The sequence below is a fragment of the Mandrillus leucophaeus genome, unplaced genomic scaffold (assembly GCF_000951045.1).
Source record: "Mandrillus leucophaeus isolate KB7577 unplaced genomic scaffold, Mleu.le_1.0 Scaffold69, whole genome shotgun sequence".
In the NCBI taxonomy this organism is placed as follows: Eukaryota; Metazoa; Chordata; class Mammalia; order Primates; family Cercopithecidae; genus Mandrillus; species Mandrillus leucophaeus.
The window spans coordinates 3299118-3322084 of NW_012107474.1; the positions used below are offsets into that span (position 1 = coordinate 3299118).

Here is a 22967-nt window from a genome sequence, read left to right on the forward strand (position 1 = left end):
CTAGAATTTTAGTGCTCACAGGCACCCTGGAGCCAGTCTCCTTGAAAACTCTCATTTTAAATGGAGGGGAAGGGGAGCAATCACTTACCAGTTTCGAGTGATCTTCTGGGGTGATAAGACGTGTTGACCTGGAGAGAGCTGGTGGCTGCACAACACTGTGAATGCCCCAAACGCCACCAACTGTATGCTTTGAAATGATTAGTTGTATGTTATGTGAATGTCACCTCAGTTCCAAAAAAAAAAAAATGCCCTTGAGACCGGGAGAGTCTGCTCCCCCAGAGCCACTAGATCCTCGTGTTGGGCTCCAGGACGTCTGGGTGTGGCTGCTGCTGCACCGCAGGGTGCAGGGACTCCTTAAACGCACATGCCGTTTTTCTGCATCTCCACTCCAAGTTCCTTTTAGAGGCAGGCAGGGTGTGGATTTTAACAGTAACAGAATGTCCAGTGCCTGCCTTATTTTAGAATTTCAAAGAGATAGAACCGTCTTGGTTATTACCAAGTTGAGGAAGAAGGGAATGGAATATTCAGGATCAAGATGCCTTCAAAGTCCATGTTCACTGTTGGCCCAAATGACACATGACATCCACTCACCGATCCTGTTTTGGTCAAAAATTGGCCTGGCTGGTTGGGTGTGGTGGTTGATGTCTGTAATCCCATCACTTTGGGAGGTCAAGGCAGGCGGATCATGAGGTCAGGAGTTCGAGATCAGCCTGGCCAACATGGTGAAATCCTGTCTCTTCTTAAAATACAAAAATTAGCTGGGTGTGGTGGCAGGTGCCTGTAATCCCAGCTACATGGGAGGCTGAGGGATGAGAACTGCTTGAACCCAGGAGGCGGAGGTTGCGGTGAGCTGAGATCGTGCCACTGCACTCCAGCCTGGTGACAGAGCGAGACTCCGTCTCAAAAAAAAAAAAAAAAAAAGTGGCTGAGGGCGTGTAAAGAAACATAAAAATCACAGAATGCCCAAACTTCTTACGCCAAAGGGAAGGTTAAGCCTGGAGTCTGGGTCATGCAACACTGCGTCCGTATGGACAGCTGTCACTAGCAGGATGCATCAGCCAGGTCACCACAGAAAGGTGGAGCCCACAGCCATCTCCAAGGGCCCCCACAGATCTTTCATCAGTATATTCTTTGCTGGGCTCCCATAAACAAGGACATGCCAATCATAACTTTAGGTGTGCAATCTAAGTCCAGCTCCTAAAACGAGAGTCTGTTCCATTCCATGCTGATAATGTGCTCTAAGGGCTTGTCCTCCCAGTGGCAGGCCAAAGACAAGACGAGATCAAGTGTTCCTCCACCTCCCCAGAGAAGTCTGCAAAATGGATTCCTCCTTTACTCCCTTTTCCTCTTCAAACATTTACCTTATGTGAAATGCAGATTTACTGGGTGCTCACAGGAATGTCACCATTCACCTTACCTCAATGTCTAAATACCACACCTCTTGAAAGCCTCTTTAGAAAAACAGCCACAGATGTGTCTGTGGCTTGCATTTTTCCTGGACATGCCCTAAAGCTGGCAGAATAGACCTCGGTTGACTGAGATATTTGCCTCGATCGCCTCTTTCAGTTTCCAGGCCTGACCATTGTTAAGTGTGTCCCGGAGGGTGTCGGGGACCCATTCCAAAGATCAAGAAATTCTCAACTGGCAAGGGCTCCCCTGCCTTCCACTCTCCCCCACTGTCCTTCCCAGCAGCCCAGGGTGCCGCCCACCCTGACTGTCTCTGACGATGGCACATGCCCCTGCCCTTGCTCTCCGTGGACCTTCCCAGCTGCCTGGGATGTGCCCTGCTGTGCCCCTGCATCCCACTTGCTGCCCAGGGATGATGCTTCAGGGTGGCCTGCAACTGGCTCAGCAATGATGGACTCTCCTGGGAGGGTCAGGCCCTGGCGTCCTGCCCTGGGTGCCAGAGACACCGCCTGTGTTTAGCAGCTGGAGTTAAATTCCAGCTCCCAAGCAGTGTGATGGGGAACATGCTGCACTTGGCCACCGCTACGGTGGCCCATGCCCCACATCATCCCCATGTCTGGAGCTCACAGGCCCCCTTGGGAAGGGGCCAGCAACAAGAGCTGGCTTCAGAATGAGCAAGCAGCTCAGAACTGCATTCTCCAGAGGCCCTTGGATCTGTTCTCAGGGGTAGGGCATGTTGGAACGTATGGGACAGGGAAGCCTGCGTGGTGGCAGTTAACCCAGACTCAGTGAGGGGCACCACCAGATTCCAAATGCACCATCGCTCCTCCCGACTCAGGCCCCTGGGGTCTCTCAGCCAGGCCTTCAGTTCCCGCTTCCATCCTGGATGAGGTGTCATTCTGTGGGGCCACAGGGCACGTGGCCAGTGCAGTCACCAGGCACCTGTGCCCCGAAGGGTCACGTGGGTTGAGTGCCCCACTGTGGCTGTGTGGAGATTCTGAGAAGTGCTCTCTTTGCGTCTGTGGTTTGTAAGGGAAGTCCAGGGGACAATGGAGCCGGCACTGAGGGACTGGAACCTTGGTTCTTACGTGATTCTGACTCCACCACCTCCCCAGGATGGGCCTAGGTTGTGCTCCCACCCTGGGAAGTGACCTGCCTACGGCCTGTGGTCTCTGGTGGCCCTGACAGCTGCCCCTGCCTTGGCAGCCAGTGCTACAGCCTCTTCTACTGCCCTCCAGGGACCTGGGGTGTCCTGTGCAGAGACTGTGGGTCAATGCAGAGCCTTGGGAAGGGAGGTGGCCTGGTGCATCGGAGCCCCGTGGGGGAGAGCCTGGGTGCCTTGTGGGCACAGCCTGAAAGGGACACAGTGCCGTCGCACCTGCTTCTCACCTGGCCCAGCTGTGCTTTGCTGAGGTGAGACCGGAGTGGTCCTGTGGCCATTTAGCAGAGTGGTTTTTATGTCTGTTGAATTGAATGATAAAAAATCAGGGCTCATTTTTTTTTCAGTTCATAGTTTATCAAGCAACTTAGTTTTCTTGGATTTTACAAGCTGGTGATAGGAAGGCTGGCTCTGGTCTGACTGAGACGCACAGTACAGGAGCCACCAGGCACCTGTACTCCCGGCAGCTCTTGGACTGTGAGGTGCGTTCACTGAAGTGAGCTTCCAGGAGTAGTTTTTCCTGCCTACAGACAGGCTGGAGAGCTGGAGTCCCACCTTGAGCTCTTTCACTGGCCCTGTAGCCAGCTTGTGTTTCCATCATCTGGCATTTTTCGTCAACATGAATAGGAGAGTCTTAGTGATGTGCACTAAGTGCACACGTGCGTGACGGGCAGAGCCACCCCTCCACACGACGGCAGGTACATGTGTGACGGGCAGAGCCACGCCTCCACACGACAGCGGGTGCACACGTGACAGGCAGAGCCACGCCTCCACACGATGGCAGGTGCACGTGTGAGAGGCAGAGCCACTCCTCCACACGGTGGCAGGTGCACACGTGCGTGATGGGCAGAGCCATGCCTCCACACGGTGGCAGGTGCACACGTGCGTGATGGGCAGAGCCACGCCTCCACACGATGGCAGGTGCACACGTGTGTGATGGGCAGAGCCACGCCTCCACACGATGGCAAGTGTGTGTGTGTCTCAGAGCTGGCTGTTTGCAGATGGAGAAGACCCCAGCTATGCTCAAATGAGGATGTATTTTTATATTGAAAGCATGTACTTTTTTTCTTAAAAGTCATGATGAAATCTTCCATTGATGAATCAAGGTGAATTTCCGCTAAATTGCTTTAAAAAAATAGCTGTGTGTATACTCTTCATTTTAAAAAAAGGATCGACTCTCCATTTCCAAAGGCATTCTCGGGGTTTAGAGGGTTCAGAAATGGGAAATTGCTTTTCCTTTGTGAGTTGTGGGAGATTTTCTTCCAGTACTTTAGTTCATTGAGATGGGGAAACAGCGATGGCCACCTCAAGGCTGCTGTGCTGAACACTGGCTGAACGCTGGCTGGTGGCTATGGGGTGAGGAGGGTCTGCTCCGGCCCACCCGCCCTGGGCCTCTGACTAGATGAGGCCTCAGAGGGTACAGTTCTGGGGAGGCAGGGGGGCAGTGAACGCAAAGCATTTTGTTTATGGAAAAAGCCCTCTGTGCATTCTGTAATGATACTGTGCCATCTGCCTCGTCCCTCGCTTGTTCACCCCATGGATACCAGCACTGCATACCCAGAGGGAAGAGGTGCCCTGTGGCAAGCACGGGGCTGGTGCCCGCCCTCAGTGATGGCAGCCGGCAGGGGCTCAGGGTGGCCCAGGCCACTGTGACGCCAGCGGGAGAGGGCTAGACTGGTGCCTGGAGCCAGGTCAGGGAGAGAGGGAAAGCGGGAGGCTCCTAGGAACCTGTGTCCAGGCGGGGCAAGCACTCGGTGGGGGCCGGGAAAGGCCAGCGCACTGCGTTTGTGGGAAACACACTCCATCCATTTGGTGTTTAGAGAATTTCTTTTTTAGCAGAAAGTTTTTAAATGTATAAATAACTTGCCATTAAAAAGAGTGAGCCAATCAGGTGGGGCAGTGGCACGCAGAAGCCCCCACAGCCAGGTCTGCTGCTCCTATGGGCTTCTCTGCAGAGCTTGGGCAGGAGGCCCCTGAGAACCGCGGGACACCCAGTGTGTGGTTTCTGACCTTTGCCCTGCTGCTGTGAGGGGTCCCCAGATGAACTCCCACAGCACTCCATCCGGGGAAAGCCTGCACCATGCACATCTGGACGGCCAGGGTTCTAGGAAGGGCGTTTGAAAGCCTGGACCCCGCCATGCAGTTCCCAAGTGCAGCATCTTTCCCCACCGCCACTGGGTGTGACATCTCCTAGTCAAGGACAAATCCTAGGATATTCTTTAAACTGTGTGATTTAGAAAACATCCAGATGGTTGCTTACTGGGGCCTCAGCTTGGCCTTCTGTGCAAACAAGGGCCCCAGAGGTAGCCCCTTTCCTGCTGGAAATGGATTTTCAGTCGCAAAATCCTGAATGTCCAAACCTGAGAAAACCCAAAACACAACACGATTTGGAAATTCCCTTTTGCAGCGTAATGGAAATGTGAGCAGAAATCATCAACATTCTCTGAGTGTTCTGAGATTTTTTTAACAAAAACATTTTATTTCAAAGGGCAGATAAGTATTTTGCTAGACACGACTGAAAAAAACGGCCAGAGAACAATTGGAGTTTGTCTTAATAAATAACAAAATGCCATTTATGTTTCTTAAACTTCATATGACACAATACACATCTTAAATAAATAACCCACTCTGTTGCTATGTATTAAAAACAGTCCCAGGTGTGGTGTGTCGTGGAGTGAAGCCAGTTGCTGGGCTTGGACCCGCCAATCCCAGCGCCGGTGGGGAGGCCGCTTCCCAAGCCTCTGCCATGCCCCTGTGCCCCGAGCTGAACAGCAGCACTGAGGCCTCGGAGGGCACCAGGAATGCCAGGGGCTGGGATGACGGTGACTTCGGGGCACTCTGTGGCTGGCACGCCTGGGTGCCTCCAAGTGGAGGTGCTTCCTGCCTGCTCACCCTTGGCTTCTCAACAATTAGTTTTCAGGTCAGTCCGGAACATCAGGGGTGCTAGAAAAGCCTCTGGGGTGATGTAGGTCTGAGCTCCGTCTTGGTTTCCGATCAGGTTGTCAGCCTTCCTGCTCTCTGCTTCTCTGCTGGCCGGCGCTGTCTGGTGGGCTGTGGTGTCCTGTTTTTCCACATGGCACATTCAGGTTCTCTGAAGCCACAGCCAGCGTGGCACTCGCTCACTTTGATGTTCTGTGGCTGACATGCCTGAGAGGGTCGAGGCTACCTGTGCACCCCACACCCACCCGGCCTGGCTGTCACGCGTGCATTTAGGTGGTTGCATGGGCACACGCCTTCAAGGCCAGGCTTGGCCGGGTCTTCGGTTCTCTGGCTCGGCTCAGGCAGCAGTTCCCGCAGACTCTTCTCACTGCTGTTCAGCTCTACGTCTCGTTTAAAATAGCACCAGGAGTTCTCAGGTTGGCTTCTGTGTCTTTTCCAGGTGCGTGTGCAAAAGGCAAAGGGAAGTCACTCTTTCTGTGCAGGGCCCTTTATCTAAACTGTCCTTGAAAGGCAGTTGTGAAGGGTGGGCCCAGACCCCCTCCACGGGACCGGGGGTGGGGCGTCACTGTTCCTTAAATCTGAAAGAAAGGATGAAAGAACACCTGCTCTAACAGCCAGCAGTGGCTCAGCAAGAGATGCTGAACCTCACACACCACATGCAAATCCTCTGGGGAGCCGGCTGCCCTCCAGGCCCAGCAGGGATTTGTCTCCTATGGGGCACTGGATGCTAGATAAACCCTTGCACCTTTCCCACAACCTCCTGGGGGCCAGGAAGGAGAGAGAAGGGAGGGAGGGAGGACCAAGGAGGGAGGGAAAAGAGGAGGGAGAAGGGGGAGAGCAGGAAGGCAAGGAGAGCTCGGGGGGCTGCACCTCCAACAGAATGCCAAAGACGGCAGTTCCCTCTCATTTTCCACCCAGGTTTTGAGGAGAGATTACCACCAACCCATCCAAACAGAGGTATTTATTAGAAAAGAAAAAGCAGGAGTGAAGGTGGCATGCCGTGAAAAGATTAGCCATGTGTTTTCTTTCTTTTAGGGAAAGCCAGGTGCGGAAGGCAGACAGGACAGAAGGCGCCTTGGAGCTGGCTTTCACGCACGGGGACAGGGCCCGAGCTGGGACTTACGGAACTTGGTCCCCCGTCGCTGACCCTGGGCAGCTCAGCTCCTTGTGTATGAGGCGGATCAGGAACTGCACCAAAACAAAGGTGAGCCCACCCGTCACTGGGGCAGGCACAGGGCAGCCCGCGCTGTGGGCACCGTGAGGACCTAGCCCGCAAGACTCAGGCAGGTGGTTCTCTCCCCACAGCACCTTCCCTGGGGTCACCTCCCTGCAAGAGCAGTGGGGCCTGCATACTGAGCCCGAGGCCTTGGTTCCTGTGGGCAGGGCTGTCTGATGAGGGCCCACGAAGAACCAGGAGGTGCCCTGAAAACAAGGCTTTTGGGAAAGATGCAGCCTGAACCAGTTCTGGGGTCAAGTCATGTTTAGAATAAAATCAGTTCAATCATAAAATGTCCACAGTGGGAAAAAGAAAATAAAGACAAGAGGACCACAATGCTGGTGGCCCAGGGGGTGGACCTGCGAGTTTCTCAGGCGACTCTAAAGCCAGGTGAGCATCTCCTCCGACGCCAGTCCTGGGGTCTGAAGAGGCTGCCACAGGACAGCTGCACCCCACTGGGAGCCCCTCGGAGGCCAGGCCTGGCCGGGGGCCAGGGCTGTTCCACCAATATCGCTGCCTCAGCCTGAGCTCCTCTCCAGACCCAGGGCTTTAACTCTGTGCCTTTCACATGTTCGAGGGCTCAACATCAGCTTCCAAATCCAGACAAATGATTGTGCTATCCCTAATTTAACTAGTGTGTCTGCATTTTCCAGTGTGGATCCAGTCTCTCCCAGTGTGATATCAGCCCACAGGAGGACTCTCCCTGGACGTGGCCCCTCACTCTTAGAGGGCCACAGATGCCCTCAGACCCAGGGTGGATCACTGGGCCAGGGGAGGCGGGGAAGGGGTGCTGGAGGACAGTCTCCAGGGGCTGCTTAAAAACCAAACCCACGGCCCCACCCCCAAGCCTCAGGCCACAGCTCTAGAAGGGCAGAAACTCTTCTATTTTCTTAGATCCTTATGGTTTGAGTAGGAACTTAGAAGTCCCTCATATGAGGTGAGTTCAAGCTGGAGAGAACAGGAGCCCCTTCTACAGATAAGATGCATCCAGCTGCTCTGCTTGGTACATGAAAGGTGTTTGCGATAATTAGTTGGTAAAGGTCGTGGGAACACGGCAGGTACCAACAATAGTGCTGGTGGCAAGAGCAAGGTTATTGTTAAATAAATCCATCTGTGTGTATCTGAACCGCTAGCTGCAATTACTGGCACAGGCTTGTCGTGTTTGAGCTGGTACCTTACCCACATCTACATCCTACCAAGTGTGATGTGTGAAAAGTGCTAGCCCGAAGAGACCTATGATTATGAAAAGCCGATCATTAAGACAGAGAAAAAAAGATGAAGAATGTAGTAGCAAGTGTTATCTGTGGGTATGGGATGAACTGTAAATAGTGACAGCTCTGAAGAACAGAGATCCGATTTCAAAACATGCCGTGTGCTTGGCTCACACATGCAAGAATGACCAACAAGGAGGGGCCCTGCCAACTTCAGGAGCCCAGTGCATACTGGAGACCTGAGGACTTTGGCTGTGTGCCCAGGCAGTCCTGCAGGCCCTGGAGCTGGCCATCAGTGTGCACGGTGAGGCAGGAAGCATGGTGTCCTCTGGCCCCCCAGGACACCTGCTCAGATCATGGAGGTTCTCAGCCTCAGACTTGGGAGGAAACACTTGTCTATTTTGGTGAAAAGATACCAGAAAGCATGTTGATCAGGGAAGAGAAAAAGGTGTCTATTTCTTAGGTTTGAAAGGCTCAACTCAAGCTCACCGGCCTGCTGCACATCCTGGTTCAGTTTCTTCTCCACTACAAGACCCCATCTCCCAAGTGCCTCTGCTTTAGGTCTCTTTCTTCCAGTGCAACAAATCCACCCTCCTCTGGTTATTATTTACCTGTCGTGTACTTTCCCATTCTTTTACTTTCGTCTTTTCGGAATTCCAGTGTAGCAGGTGTGTTTCTTGTAAATAACCAGTGCCTGTATTTTTAAAAGCAACTTGACAGTCTCTGCTTCTAACTGATGAGTTTAGTCCATTTATAGTTACTGTGTTGCTGGTATGCTGGGATCATTTTCATCCATGTCGCTATGTATTTCTCTATTTACCCTGCTTTTCCTATGCTTCCCCCGACCCTAGGTTCTCTTGGATAAATCTTCATTTCCCTGTATTGCCTGGAAGGTTACACATTCTATTGCTATTGACTTGACAATATAAGAACTGTGGTGTGCTGGAACTCTGATTGTCCCACTTGTACTTTACATTTTCAGTATTTCAGTTCTTTTTTATATTGCCCAAATTAGTCGTCATTGCTGTTGTTTTAAACTAAGAGTCAGAAAGCTTCTTCTGTAAAGGTCTAGATAGTAAATATTTCAGGCTTTGCAGCCATATGGTCTCTGTTGCGCATTCTTTTGTTGATTTTTTTAAAGAAATCTTTAAAAATATAAACCATTCCCAGCTGGAGGATCATACAAAAATAGGCCACAGTTAGCTGGCCCCTATTTTATATGGTCAATACTTAGATTCATCCTTAGGAATATTGCTTTTTTGCTTGCATTTCTCCTTGCATCTCAGACTTTCTTTCTGGATCTATCTTCCTTCTTTAAATACACTGTTTAGCAATTTTTGCTGGGAGTATCTTTGGTTAAAAATGTTTTCACTTCACCCTTACTCTTGCATGCAAGTTTATCTAGGTACAGAATTCTAAGTCATTTGATTCCTGAATCTAAGAATGTTTGTCTTTCATGTATCTGGAAAATTCTCAGCTATTTTCTCTTAAAATATTGCTTCAAACCCAGTCTATTATCTTCCTCTGGAATTACTTTCAGATAATATTAGGCCATCTCATTTGGTCCTCCATTTTATATTTCATTTCTCTTTAATATTTTCCATCTCTCTTTTTGGGCTGAATTCTGGATAATTTCTTCATGTCTATATTTCATTTCAGTAATCTCTTCAGCTGTATCTAATTTACTTTTCTAACCCATCCATTGAGGTTTTTTTTTCAGGCTAAAGATCACATTTTTCATTTCTATAACTCCTGTTTGGTTGTTTTTGAAGCCTGCTCTGTCTTTTCGATAGTGTCTTGTTCTTTCTTTCATGAGGTCAGTTCCTTTTCTTTACGTCATTAGTAACATTGCATATATTTATTTTTAGTTTATATAACTCTTTTATCTGCAGTTTTGGGGGAGTCCAATTCCACCATTTTTTATGTCTGTTACTGTCATTCAAAGTGGATTGCTTATGTTTCATAATTTTGTATTGTGAGCTCATCTTTAGTAGGGTGAAGAAATCTAAGTAGGTTAGCTACAGAAATCCTGTGCTGCAGGGTTGAGATTTGTCCCTATCTGCTTCTGCATTATCACTGCCTAAGGACCAACTTTGTTCATTTTAAACATATTTATATGAGCTCAAAGATTAAAGCTGACTGTGGGGAGGTCTATGGCTAAAAATTTTCAAGGGATATTTTTTCCCTTAATCTGGCTAAGATGGGCAGATTCCCATTGTCTTCCTGTGCCAGTGTGCAGATATCATCTAATACACTCTTTCACTGCAAGCATGGCTCTTCGAGGGTCCTGGCTCTATGAGGAAGTCTCCAGTTCCAAATCCTCATCTTGTGCCAGCCTAACACCTTGTCTCTTACCCAGTGTGGGCACAACCACCCCAACCCCTTGACTCCTGAGCTTGTGTATTTATATTGCCTTTACAATTCTGGCTCCTGGGGAATTCCTTTACTTTCTTATGAGTTTGGCTATGCATCAAAACAATTTTCAATATATATTACTGAATATTTCTGAAGAAGATATTTCAGATTCTCTGAACAGTTGTAATGACAGGAATTTTACTGCTACTTAGTGGAAATACATCTGGAGGCTTCACTAGAACGTTTAGGCATTAAGAAAACCCACAGATGATCCAAAGAACAGCCATTTAAACCTAGTAAATTCATAGGTTGAGAGTTGGTATTTGATTTTGTATGTGGTGGGGAAGTTGAGTTTTATAATTTCCTGGAATTAAGATATAAGACTTTCATTTAGTTGAGTGAGTTGATATTTCTAAAATTCTCAACTCATTTTTATTGGGATCAGCCTAAGATTTTGTCTGGTGAAGCAAGAGGAGAGGCATGACTGTGGGTCTGGGGACTTTGTGGCCAGGTGACTTGTAAAGATAAGTGTATGTGCCCCTCACAAGTGCACATCTGTGTGACTGTGACATCATCACTGGTCTTCCCTACCCAGAGGAAAACCTCAAGCTTTCTCAACACAGGACGGCACTAGAAGCAGGAGCCCAGAGAAAAGGGGGCAGAAGCCAGAAGGCAACTTGGTGTGTCTGCATTGACAGCCTCTTTGCCCCTTTATTCTCTCCCATCCCTTCAGGTGAAAGAAGTTGGGGCTGCTCCCGCCATCTGACAAGCATGGCTGCAGGAGGGACACCAGGACACTGATGACCAGTGGGAGGCCGGGCTCTGTGTATCATCTGCTTTAATTCCCACAGCAGTCTTGTCACTGGGTGCCATTATCATGCCCATTTTAAAGCTGTGGAGCAGAGGTTACGAAACCCGCCCAAGGCACACACGTGACAATGACGGGCAGGATCCAGAGCCATGGAGCTCCATGCTCCTGGCCTCTGTGCCATCCTGCCCAAGACTGCAGACCAAAGACTGTCCTGCTTCTGTTTCTGATTTTTTCTAACCAGAGAGAGAAGGGGCTTTAGACTATGCATATTTAGAAAAGATGGGAAGACCCAAATCTGTCTGATAACTCAGGAACGCACGGGAGAAAGTTCCACCAGTGTTTGGCCACAACCACAGAGATCCGCATTCAAGGTGGATTGGACTAAAAATAGGCCGACTTACCAGTAAGGCACAGGCATCTGCAAACATCAGCATGTAAAACACATTGCTCCAGCCGGACGGGGAGAGGAGCCCAGCCAGCAGGGGGCCCAGGGCTGCTCCTGAAATCGGACAAATGGACACACATGGTGCTGTTTAGAGAAAATCCCAGCACGTGACCAGCAGTCACACAGAATGGGGCTCAACACCTCACTCACAATGAAAGGAACACATACGGAACTACACTACCTCATCCTGGCCTATCAGACTGGGAGCAGGTAAAAGGTCTAGTATAGGTTGAGCTTTCCAAATCTGAAAACCTGAAATCCCAAATGCTCCAGAATTCTTAACTTCTTGAGTGCTGACACTCAAACAAAATGCTCACTGGGGCATGTCAGAATTGGGATTTGAGATGCTCAACCAGTATAATGCAAATATTCCACAATCTGAAAAAATAAAAAGACGTAACCACTTCTGGTCCCAAGCACTTCAGATAAGGATAGTCCACCGGTACGCCTTACTACTGAGAAGGCAAAGCTGACACTGCCTCTTCCCAGAACCATCCTAAAAATGTGTGTTGGCCTTGTAATGTTCGTTCTTTTCATCCAACACTCCCGTGATGTTCCTGAATACACTGTAAGGAAATCTGAATTCAATGCACAATCTTAGATATTCTTATGCTATAAAAATGTAACTGGGTAAAATTGGAATAAGATTTGTAGATACTAATACTCTTCAATGCTCACTTTCTAATTCTGACCATTGCACTGTGGTCTGTCATGGAATTCCTTGCTTTTAGGAAGTACATGCTGAATAGTTACGCGTAAAGGGGCAACATGTGTGCATTTTACTCAAGTGGTTCAGAAAAATTATGCATGTGTGTGCATATATATGTGTGTAAACATACATGAGGGGTGCATGATGAACCACATGTACTAAAATGTCTGAATTCTTTGTACTATTTCTGCAACTTTCTCAAAGTCTGAAATTATGTCAAAATGTTTTTTTAAATGATGAAAACAAAATAAAGTATCCTCCTAAATGCCCAGGGGCTGCCGTTTAAGAATGTGTTCTCTAGCAGCTGGTGCATTTTACCAAGAGGGACTGAACTGAATTCTGATAACATGTAGGATGGCCTGTTTTGGTAGAAAAAACATGAAGAATTTCCACCAAGCTATGAACTGACATTCAATCTCTGAGAGAGAAAAGATAACTAGGGTATTTCATGCCCTAGACACTCGTTTTTTTCAAGTGTTCACAAAGTGCACTTACTATTTTATAATCCCAGGAGCAACTGTATGTATTTTTTTTTTTAATTCTCAGAACTTCCAGGTAAACATGGTCGGCTACTCATGTGTTATCTCCACACCTCTCAAGCAACACGAACTGCACCATCACTGACTTTTACAAATGACAAATCCTCCCACCGAAGGGCACGTGGTTTTGGAAGACAGACGTAGAAGGGCTGACAGCTAACACAGCCTCCAGTGTTCCCTGCTGCACTGAGCACCCTCAGAGGGAGATGGCACAGGGACACCTGGAGCAGAGTCAGGCCCAGCGGAGCACACGAGACAGGGGAGGGGAGGGCAAGGAAGGGGGGTCAGCAAGAGAAAAAGGGAGCATGGGTTGAGTCTTTTATCACAAACTGTTAGCTACATTCCCTCTGCCACACCTCGGATCCCAGGTCTCTCTTCTCATCCTCGCTGATAGAGACTCCTGATGCCCCCGTGCAGGAGAGCGCAGCTTAACCTGTGGGGGCACTAAGCCCAGCTCAGGAAAAGGATGCCACCTAACAGGCAACAGGGGATCTGGGAAAGACACCAGCTTCCACTAAGCAGCCACCCATGGTCCCACGCCACGGCAAGGATGTTGGCAGCTGGACCCAGGCTGTCCTGGGCACTGAAGGAGTCACCTCCTCCAGGTTCCACAGGGTCCCTCTGCCTGGAGACCAGCAGCCAGCACACTGTTCCCACAGAAAGACTTCAAACCACTATGCAGGACCCCTTCTTCCATGGGAAGTGATGAAGGGGCAACCAAGGTCTGCCCTGTGTCTCGGGAATACCCCAACGTGAAAGCAAGCAAGCTGGTAGGAGGGATCCTGGAGGAGAATATTCCCAGGAGCTCACAGCACCCCCAGAGAGCCAACAGAAGACTAAGTTGAACCTCATGACACTCCCATTTTTTTTTGTGGCTGAAAACCTGTCATCAATTTCACATGATTCAGTCTAACAAGAAATAAAACAGGATACCCTGAAAGGGCAGAGAAACATCAGTGAACACTGAAAATATGGCAGGAAAAGTAAAATGTTCGATATAAAGGTGGAAAATACAGTCAAGAATCTCCTTGAGAAAGTAGAGAACAGGGAGATGGGCAGGAAGGGAAAGAACGAAAGGAAAGTTGAAGGATTAATCCAGAAAAGCCTACATCTACATATGTCTTCCAGAACGAAAAAACAACTCAGAAAATGGTAGGAAAACTTATCAAACGAATAGGGGCCCAATTCCCCTAAAGCGAAGAGCAGGTGTTTCCAGACTGAAGGGGCCACCAGGTGCCCAGAACAGTGGATGAAGAAAGGCTCCAGGGGTAAGGAAGGGAACCTGGAGATTTCTAAGAGAAAAAAGAGAAGGTCAGAAAGCAAGGGCTGGGGTCAGAATAATGGGGGCTGGAAGACAGGGGTTCTGAAGAGAAGGTGTTTCCGTCCGCATGCCTCAGGCGAGAGCAGAATCCAGACACCACTGTGCACTTGTAAGCTTGCAGAATGCACCTCCCCTAACTCCGGAAGCTAAGAGACAGTTTCCAACACAGGAGTGGTAAACAGGGGTCTAGACTGCTAGGGCTGTGTTGAGGGCAAGAGAGGAGGGGGACTCCCAGCACCGTGGTAAAGCTGCACAGTGGGCGGCGTGAGGCTGATGGTGTGAAGAAAGGGGTGGGGCGGGGCAGGATGCTGACCACAGTGCAGGGAAGGAAGAACTTTGTCGGAAATGTAGAAAAGAGGAAGAGATGAGATGTGTTTACTCACCCGGGAAAAAACAAGATGTTTCTATTGAGGGTGCATAATTGAAGTTTCTTTCTTGGCTGGAAAGTGAAGGGCAGGAGTGTGGCCAGTATAACTGAGGGGGAGGAGGGTGGGCAATGTCGGGGTGGGAGGGAGCCAGGCCCCCTCTTCCGTAAGAGGAGCACAGCTGAGATGTTAAGATGATGAACCAGGAAACATGAACATACACAGGTAAGCAGAGAGAGGCAGCTGAAATTGCTGCTTCTAGACAGAGAGGGCTGGGGAGGGGGATGGAATGCCACTGTACAACATAATAAGTTTGTAGGACTGTCTGGCTTCTAAGGTACATTATGTTTTACTTTAATAAATAAAAATTAACTTGAAAAAATGCAGCGCTCTATTTAATTGCTCTGCATGAAATGCACAGAAACGGCAACCTTTGCGATTCTAAGGACTGCAGATGCCCCAGGCGCACACTGAGTCAACCGACCATATGGCACTTGGGAGAAGGCAGGGGTGACTTACAATTAGTCATGCTTTGCCTCCACCCGAGTCAGTGCCAAGGAGTGGACGGTGACACTAAGTAAGCATGCGGGCAGCTCCCTCGGGAAGGGCCGTGGCTGACATGGTGGCCTTCCCACTGGAGCCTGTACTTTGTCTCGCTGGGCAGCACTCAAGGAATAATGGAAGGAATAATGGAAGGAATAATGGAAGGAATAATGGAAGGAATAATGACTGAGGCGTGGTGGTGGGGGTGAGCAGGCCTGAGTGCCATTTCCATGGTGACCATTTACTGAGCAGGCAGCAGGCACTGATGGGCGGTAGCGCCTGGAGGAATCGGGTCCTGGTCCCGCCTCTGGTGTAACGTAGCAGCCATCAAGGTGGGCGCAGCAGCTCCGTGGACAGTCAGGACTTGGTGCAGGTTAACAGAAGGCCAGAGAGGGTCCGGTGTGTGTGCCACCTTCCTTGTGAGTGGGCCAAAGGCATTCAGAACTGCGCCTCCCTTCCACCCGCTCGGGGGCAGTGGCCTCTGTTCACAGATGCAGAGTCCCTACCCATAGCCACAGACTTCTGCTTCCCTCTCATTTTGAGAAGAATATGAAGAAAAATGTGTTTTTTCACCTAGTTTATGATTTCCCTCTTTTTTTACACTGATGCTCTGCTTTAAAGCAGCAGTCGGGGTTTTGCCAGTGGAGTGCCAAGTCAGCTTTTAGAACAGGGTTTCACAGCAGAGTCAGACCGAATCGCAGGCCGCAGGCCACTGGGGCACAAGGCCAAGAGAAGGCCGCGCAGTCACAACGTCAATCAGAACCGAGCTCAGCCCTGCAGTCCCCCGACTTCCTACTGAGATGCCCAAGAGAGAAGATCAGAGGGGTGACCACCGCCACCACCCAATACACTCAAAGCCCCTCTGGATCCAGTGAAATGAAGGAACCAACATTAAGGGCAGAGACAAGCCTGGTCTGGTCTCACTTTGGTGAACAGCAAAAGCCAAAGCGTGGCTTTCTGAGCAACGGCCACCCTGCCCACTGCTTCTCAGAACAAGGCAGTGGGTCACATGAAGCCAGCCCTGCCCCAGAAACAGCAGCAGCGTGGAGCTGGGGTTCCCGCCAGCCAGGGGTGGGTGGGGCGCCTGGGGCCTGTCCGGCCTGGCTCCTCACTGTGCACTCAGCGGCGTGGGCCCTGGCTGTGATTCTAACTGGGAGCAGCCCGTTCAGTTCACTGGGATACAGCAAAAACCCAAGCAAATCCCATCCTCCTGGAGCTTCCGTTCCAGTGGTGGGAGACAGAGGAGACGAAGCAGAGGAGCGCACCAAATCCCACTGCGGATGGGGAGAGTGCTTCAGAGAACAGACCAGGGAGAGGCGGCCTGGCGGCCGGGCCAGAAGGGTTCCCGCGTTCTCAGCAGGGTGGTCCCAGGAGGTCTCGCTGACAGGATGACATCTGAGCAAAGACTCAAGGCATGAGGGAGTGTGGCACGAGGTCACCTCTGGGGACCTTCCCAGACACAGGGCATGGCCAGAGCAAAGAGCCCGCACAGGGGCCAGCCTGGCCTCTGGAGGAGCAGCAGGGAGGCCATGCGGTGGGAGGGCTTTGCCTTCTGCCATCACTGAGATAGCAGTGGACACCCAGAAACGTGCTGTGGTTTCCAGCCTGCTGACGCCAAGGCCACGGGCAGCCAAGAGCAACATTGGCTCTCTGCACGAGCCCGCGGGAAGGCTCCAGCGCCAGGTTCTGGCTGACTTGGGTTTACCGAGCCACCTTCGTCTAGCAAACACTGGGCTTTACTGCTTTGAGAACCCCACGCAGCAAGTGACTCACCAGGTTGGCACCCCAGGTCATTAGCCGTGAGAGCCACACCTGGCAGCCCCCCGTCACCTCCCACATGTAGGGAGGACCCTCCTGATCTTCACCTGGCAGGTGTGGCAGCTCCTGATCTTCACCCGCCAGCACAGCCACTGCGTGTGCTGCCCGTACAAGGGCTCAGGGAAGGCCATGGCCGTGCTGTCAGCCTGCACATGGGCAAGGAGATGATGCTCTGCCAGTTCCCACCTGCCTGCTCCCTAAGGGAATGGGTTGCTTATTCTGCCACCTTTTTGAATTCCAGAATATGCCACTGAATTCTCTTCAAGAGCTTCGACGATGCTGGTAACACTCAGAACCCTATATGCTTTTGGACCAATTAGTTTTTCTGTAATTTAAAAAGACCCTGCCTTTCTTGAGATGAAGGCAATAAATAATGAGTGGACCTGAGTTAGCCCACGGGCTGTAGTCTGCCAACCACTGCCTCGGGTGAAAACCTGGACACACACAGCGAGTCGCACGCGCATCTCCCTGAAGCCACCCGGGCATGCACGACCGTGTCCCCTGCGCCGTGTCCCCTGCTATCCGCTCGTACTGTAAGAAGCCGGCCCACCCGATGTTAGCGGTGCAGTTGGAACCCTGGGTACCTGTTCACGAGCATGTGACAGTGTGATTTCCACTAAGACACCAAACCTCCTAGAGCCAAAACTGTCTGCGCACCTACAGAGCCGGTCCCGTCGATGATGGCGGTCACAGTGGACAGGGCGTGTGCGTTGCCTTTCAGACTTTTATGAGTCCCCTAGAAGAGAGGAAACACAGATGTGGAGCTTGTCTCCGTAGCATGAGAAGTAAACCTAAGCCTCTGTATGACCATTTACTCGAACTGCTCTGCAGAACAACTCAGCATGAGGTATTTCCCATTATTTAAACTCCACCCCAAGTTTGCCTTGGAGAGTTAAAACTTCAAGGGTTTTTAAGAGTCAAAAATCATCAGAAAGGTTTCGTTCTAGTTACAAGAACCTTAGGATTCTCTTCAAATAAAAAAACATTTGTTCAGCAGAGTCCTGCTCCTCCCTGAGGCCCCAGAGCAGCCAGCGTGAGGTGTGAAGATGCGTGACACGCGCCCCTGCCCTGAGCTGCACCGGCCTTCCTTCCCAGCACCCGCCTTCCTTCCCAGCCACGTCCACATGTCTGCTGGATTCCTCGACAGCCAGGGCCTTCCTGGGACCCCTGCCAGATGTCTCTGCAGGACCTGAAATTCAACCTGATTGATAGCAAACGCCAGGGGAAGAAGGGAGGAGGGGACAGCCGAGAAACCAAGGCCAGCACGGGTCCTCGGTGAGCAGCCGCCAGGAGCTCCGGTTTTGAAAATGTTGCATAGATAACGGGCAAAAAGCACAAATTGAGGATAATAGGAGGGGGAAAAGATCAGGGGAAACAATGCCTGAAAGCCTAAAACTATAAAAATGAACCAGCGTTCAAAAAAATAAATGCTTGTGTATGCATGTAATACGTATATAAAATAAAGAACAGAACACACAATATGAAAATCATCCAGAACCTGTGTATTTTGAAGTCTAAAAATAAGTGAAAGTCTCTCCTCTGCCTCTATCCCATGAAGGCCGACCACTGCTAATGGTCTGATGTGGATCCTTCCAGAACTTTCCATGCCCACGCAGACACAAGCCTGCATGCTCACACACACTCAGGCAGTTTCAGGACACGCCCAACACAAAGGTGACCAAGGTGGGGCGTGGTACCTGGATGAGGAGGGCTGAATCCCCCAGCGCCTCTTCCCGGCCCGGCCCCTCTCTCTCTGCAGAGGTCTCCAGGACAGGACCCCTCCCCTGCCCCCTTGGAGTGAAAAGGCGCCTGAGTCATGAGGATGGCGCCCAAGAGCCTTTTGTTGTGCTAAGCGGTGAGTTTCGCGCCAACCTGCCCGTGATTCTAGAAGCGTGAGGAGGGGGGCAGGTGCAGGAAGGCTGGAGACCACAGATGTAGGTGAGCTGCCAAAAACGTGCTTCTGCAAATACGGTTTTACTAACGGTAATGGAGGCCGCTTTTGTCATGAATGGCAAATGGGGTGCCCACAGGGCCAGCGTCTCTCCCAGCTCTACTCACCAGGTCGGCAGAGACGGCGGTGGTGATGAGCGCGTAGGGCCCACTGACCAGGGCTCCGCTGAGCAGCAGCATGGCTGTGGGAGGCAGAGGGGCAGAGAATGGAAGTGCGTCCTCTGGAGAGCCCCACATGCATGGGAGCAGCCCAAGGTGGGCGCCGGGGGAGCACAGGGAGGGGGTGCAGCAGAAACAGCTTCCTCTAAACTTGTCTAGTAAGGCGCTAAAGCATATCGTACCCTCCCTAGGACTCAGGCTCATTCACCTTTGAAGGGCAGCAGCTGCCGCCACGAGGGAGTGAGCACAGGCCGGACCCTGGGCCTGACCCCGGGCCTGGGCTGGCCCCTGCTTCATCTTCGGCAGAAAGGCCTGCCTCTCGTGACCCACAGCTGCTGTGGTGCTCGCTGAGGGCAGACTCCCACCCTCTCCCTGGACCACGTCGCTTCCTAAACTCTCCTCTAGGCTCACACTCAGGTCAGGAAGCTTCTGGCCTGAGGGGTCACAGGAAACTCCGCTTCCTCTCCTGGGGGCAAGCTGCCTTTTGGATAATGTGTAAGGGGACCACACACATCCCCACTGCTGGCTCGTTAGGACAGAAAGCATACTTTTAAGTGCTGGAGGCATAATTTGATAGCATGGCCTACAGGGTGTTCAAGATAGTCCTCCAAGGTTATGCAACCACTCCTGGAGGGCAGCTGGCAAAGCTGGGAGGAGGTGGCTGGGGGGGGCCACTTGCTGTGGCTCCTGGCCAGACCCTGCTCAGGTCACACTGCCAGGTTCCTGGCTACCTGACGTGGCCCAAGGGCTAGACTGGGTTGCTCTCACCACCAGGGGTGCAGGTTGCAGGTCGCAGGCTGCTGCAGCCCCGCCGAGGCCTCAGGAGGGACTGACCTCAAGGTCACCTCTGGCTTCTCCACTGAGTGCCCAGGGCCACTGCCCCGGACCAGGCTCGCACTCTCCCGGCTCACAATGAAACCCGCAGACTGGCAGGCCTTGCGCTGGGAGAGGAGACCCTGGCCTCTCCAGATGGCTTCACCCAAAGAAGGACACGGGACAATTTTAGCCACACCATGTGCTCCAGTTAAACCAACTCAATGCACCTGTTGATGTTAATATTTCATCTTGCCAGTTGTGTGAACTTTAAAAACGTATGTGAAAGAAAAGCAGGAAGGCCTCCATACTCACCGATGGTGGCCTCGAGCCCCATCTTGCTGATGGTGGAGAAGATGTACAGCTGTGGACATCAAGACACAAGGTCAAAGCTATGGCTGGCTGCAGGCAGCACGAGATGGCTGGAAACCTACTTCTCAAAAGCCCGGCGGGTGATTCTCAGGCAGCCATCCCAAGGGTGGAAACCCCTGAAAAAGACTGACGCCACGCCCCCTCCCGTCTCAGGCATTGGGCCTTGTCCCCACCACGAGGGCTTTGGACCAAGCACTCTGGGCGACCTGGGGAAATCTGCAGGGTGCTCCCACTCTACATCCCCAGCCAAGGGCAGCGTTCCGGAGCTCCTGATTTGATTTGAGAGTCTGACTGCCAAGTCCTTAGGCTTCCCACCCCCGGTGGCAGCAAGGGGCCCACCCAGACATTTCTTCACTCAGCATTCTTTCAGGGTCTGTGTTGGGCCATGTCCAGGACCCCAAGATGGCTGAAAGTCAGCCCTTGTTCTGGGGCTACTGGAGAGGCAGACGTGCAGAGCTACAGCGTCCACCGACAAGCCTGTTACCTCTAATGTTACGAAGATAAAAACAGTAAGGATGTGCGTTGTTTCTAACCCACGTCAAGACGGTGCTACTGACATCCCATTTTCCAGATCAGGGAACTGGGGCACAGGGGGGGATGTCACCGCCCAAGGTCAGGAGCTACGAAATGCTTGAAAAGTGCTATGCACCATGTGTCACAACGAGAGGGGTCAACGATGCCTAAGAGGTGGTGGAGGCATCGCGGATCCCAAAGGATGGGCAGGAGCTTGTCTGGGGCAAGGGGGCACCCCAAAGCGAGGAGCAGCTTGCGCACAGCCCCTGCTGAACCAGCAGCAGCTGTGCATGTTGGGGAGGGAGCCTGGTGGAGGCCCGCAGGTGCAGAGGGAGGGGTCAGGGGATAGGAGGCATGAGAGGGAATGAAGTGGGCTTGTCAGGAAAGTGGAGCATGGGACAGATAGGAGAGGATGCTGGCTGGTGGGGAGGACAGTGCAGAACTGTCTGCAGGCTTTGGGGCCCAGGGAAGGCAGCAGGGCTGACCGTGGGGGCTGCGAGCAGCAGCATCAGGCCACAGGTGGAGGCCCTTTTCTCCAGTCGGTCTGAGATCACACCTGCCAGGATCCCACCTGCAACAGAGAGGCGGGCTTCAGGCGCTGACGTCCCAGGGCATGAGCCCACGGGGAGGAAGCAGAACTGCAGGAGCCCAGAGAACGGCCTCCTCCTTTCCCAAGCCCCTCTCTCCATGCATCACGGGCAGGCAGGCTTCTCACAGGCCTGATCTCCCCACAGGCCTCCATTGGTTGTGGTCAGATGTGAGAGTCTAGGAGACATCTGTGAGTTCAGGTTTTAGGCCAGTCTTGAAGCCCCTTTACCTATCAAGGTACTAAGGTGGCCAGTCTGTCACCTACCCAGGAGGCATGCTGCTGCTTTTTTTTTTGTTTTAGTTTTGAGATGGGGTCTCACTCTGTCACCCAGGCTGGAGTGCAATGGCATGATCACGGCTCACTGCAGCCTCAACCTCCTAGGCTCAAGCCATTCTCCCATCCCAGCCTCCCAAGGCTGGAACCATAGGCTCGAGCCACCACGCCCAGTTATTATTATTTTTTGTAGAGAGGGGTCTTGTTATGTTGCCCAGGTTGGTCTTCATAACAAGAAGAGCTCAAGCGATCCTCCCAACTCGGCATCCCACAGTGCTGGGATAACAGGCATGAGCCCCTGAGCCCAGCTGGCATGCTGTTTCTGAGGGAAGCTGTTCAAGTGCAGAGTCAGGGCCCTGCGGAGGAAGGGGAGACCATGAGACCACTCCCAGGTGACAGCCTGACCCTCCTGGGCTGGGTCCACTCAGGTGATAGGAGACCTTGGGGAACCCTGCTCCCTCTGAGCAGCGAATCAGCTCAGGGATCATGCGCCTTGTGAAATTATTGCTGCAGCAGAACAGGTCTTAATGAACTCACCAAAGATTCCGCCCACGTCAAACAGGGTGGAGAGCTCCCCAGCTTTCTTGGCATCAAGGTGATCTATTAAAATGACAATGGAGTGTGAAACAATGAGGATCTCTTTCATGCATCACAGTGACACACCATGGCAGAACAGGATCCATGCACGAGACTCCGGTTCCATAAGATTGATTGACACCAAGGAGCAATTAGCAGTTAACTCAGATTTAAAAAACAAGTAACATAGAAAGGATGAAAATACTCTTAACCAAAAACCGTGGCTTTCCTCTGCTCAGTCTAAGTATCCCACCTTTGGTTCAGAGGCCCCCCGGGGCCCCTCCGCCATGAAGCTAGATTAACACAGGACAGAAGTGGGGGTGTGGAAGGAGCCTGGATGCTCGAGCGTCCTGTCACATGTGCTGTCTGACCACATGACTTTAGAGCTGCAGATGAGGACACAGAGGCCTCCCAGCACCAGCTCAGGGTGCCCTCCACTAGATTTTGTACAAGTTCTGGGCTTTAAGGTGGACTGAGCCAGCCGTGCGTGAGAAAGGAGACTGGGCGGCATCTGGGGCTGCGGGTCAAACCCGGCCTTTCCGAATCATCAATGGCACGGACAGGAAACTGCTTTTTTCAAACAAACTGGAAATGCCAGCAGTTCAAGACTCAAGTCCTGAGAATGTCGCCCCTTTTGCAACCACAGGGGAAGAAGGGAGAAAGAAGGCCCAGGCTGTGTGCAGCTCACCGGCCAAAGTGAGGCGGGGGTCACGAGGCAGGGAAAGAACCTCAGGATCTGAGGGTGCTCCTTGCTGCCTCCCCACTCACTGGTCCTTGGGCAGGCCCTGTCCCTGCTAGGCTGTGGGACAGTCCCCACACCACCTCCTCAACTTCCCTCCTGGGGTATTCAGCCTCCAGCCTCGTGCTGCCAGCATTCCCCGCT

General features: G+C 51.7%; 1 protein-coding gene across 3 annotated transcripts in view; it reads right to left on the bottom strand.

Annotated features, from left to right (window-relative positions):
- Positions 1-5019: 5019 nt before the first annotated feature.
- Positions 5020-22967, bottom strand: part of SLC37A1 (solute carrier family 37 (glucose-6-phosphate transporter), member 1) — an 89099-nt gene continuing 71151 nt past the window's right edge. For 2 of the 3 annotated variants that reach the window (XM_012002565.1, XM_012002562.1), the window contains 8 exons: positions 22046-22108; positions 21132-21217; positions 20077-20125; positions 18898-18971; positions 17497-17575; positions 11501-11598; positions 6630-6694; positions 5032-6084 (listed from right to left, as the gene is read on the bottom strand). In XM_012002565.1, the coding sequence (XP_011857955.1) occupies positions 6069-6084; positions 6630-6694; positions 11501-11598; positions 17497-17575; positions 18898-18971; positions 20077-20125; positions 21132-21217; positions 22046-22108 (530 nt within the window). In that variant the 3' untranslated portion in view covers positions 5032-6068. Of the gene's footprint in view, positions 6085-6629; positions 6695-11500; positions 11599-17496; positions 17576-18897; positions 18972-20076; positions 20126-21131; positions 21218-22045; positions 22109-22967 lie in introns of all 3 variants that reach the window. The other variant, XM_012002563.1, reaches the window with a different exon arrangement.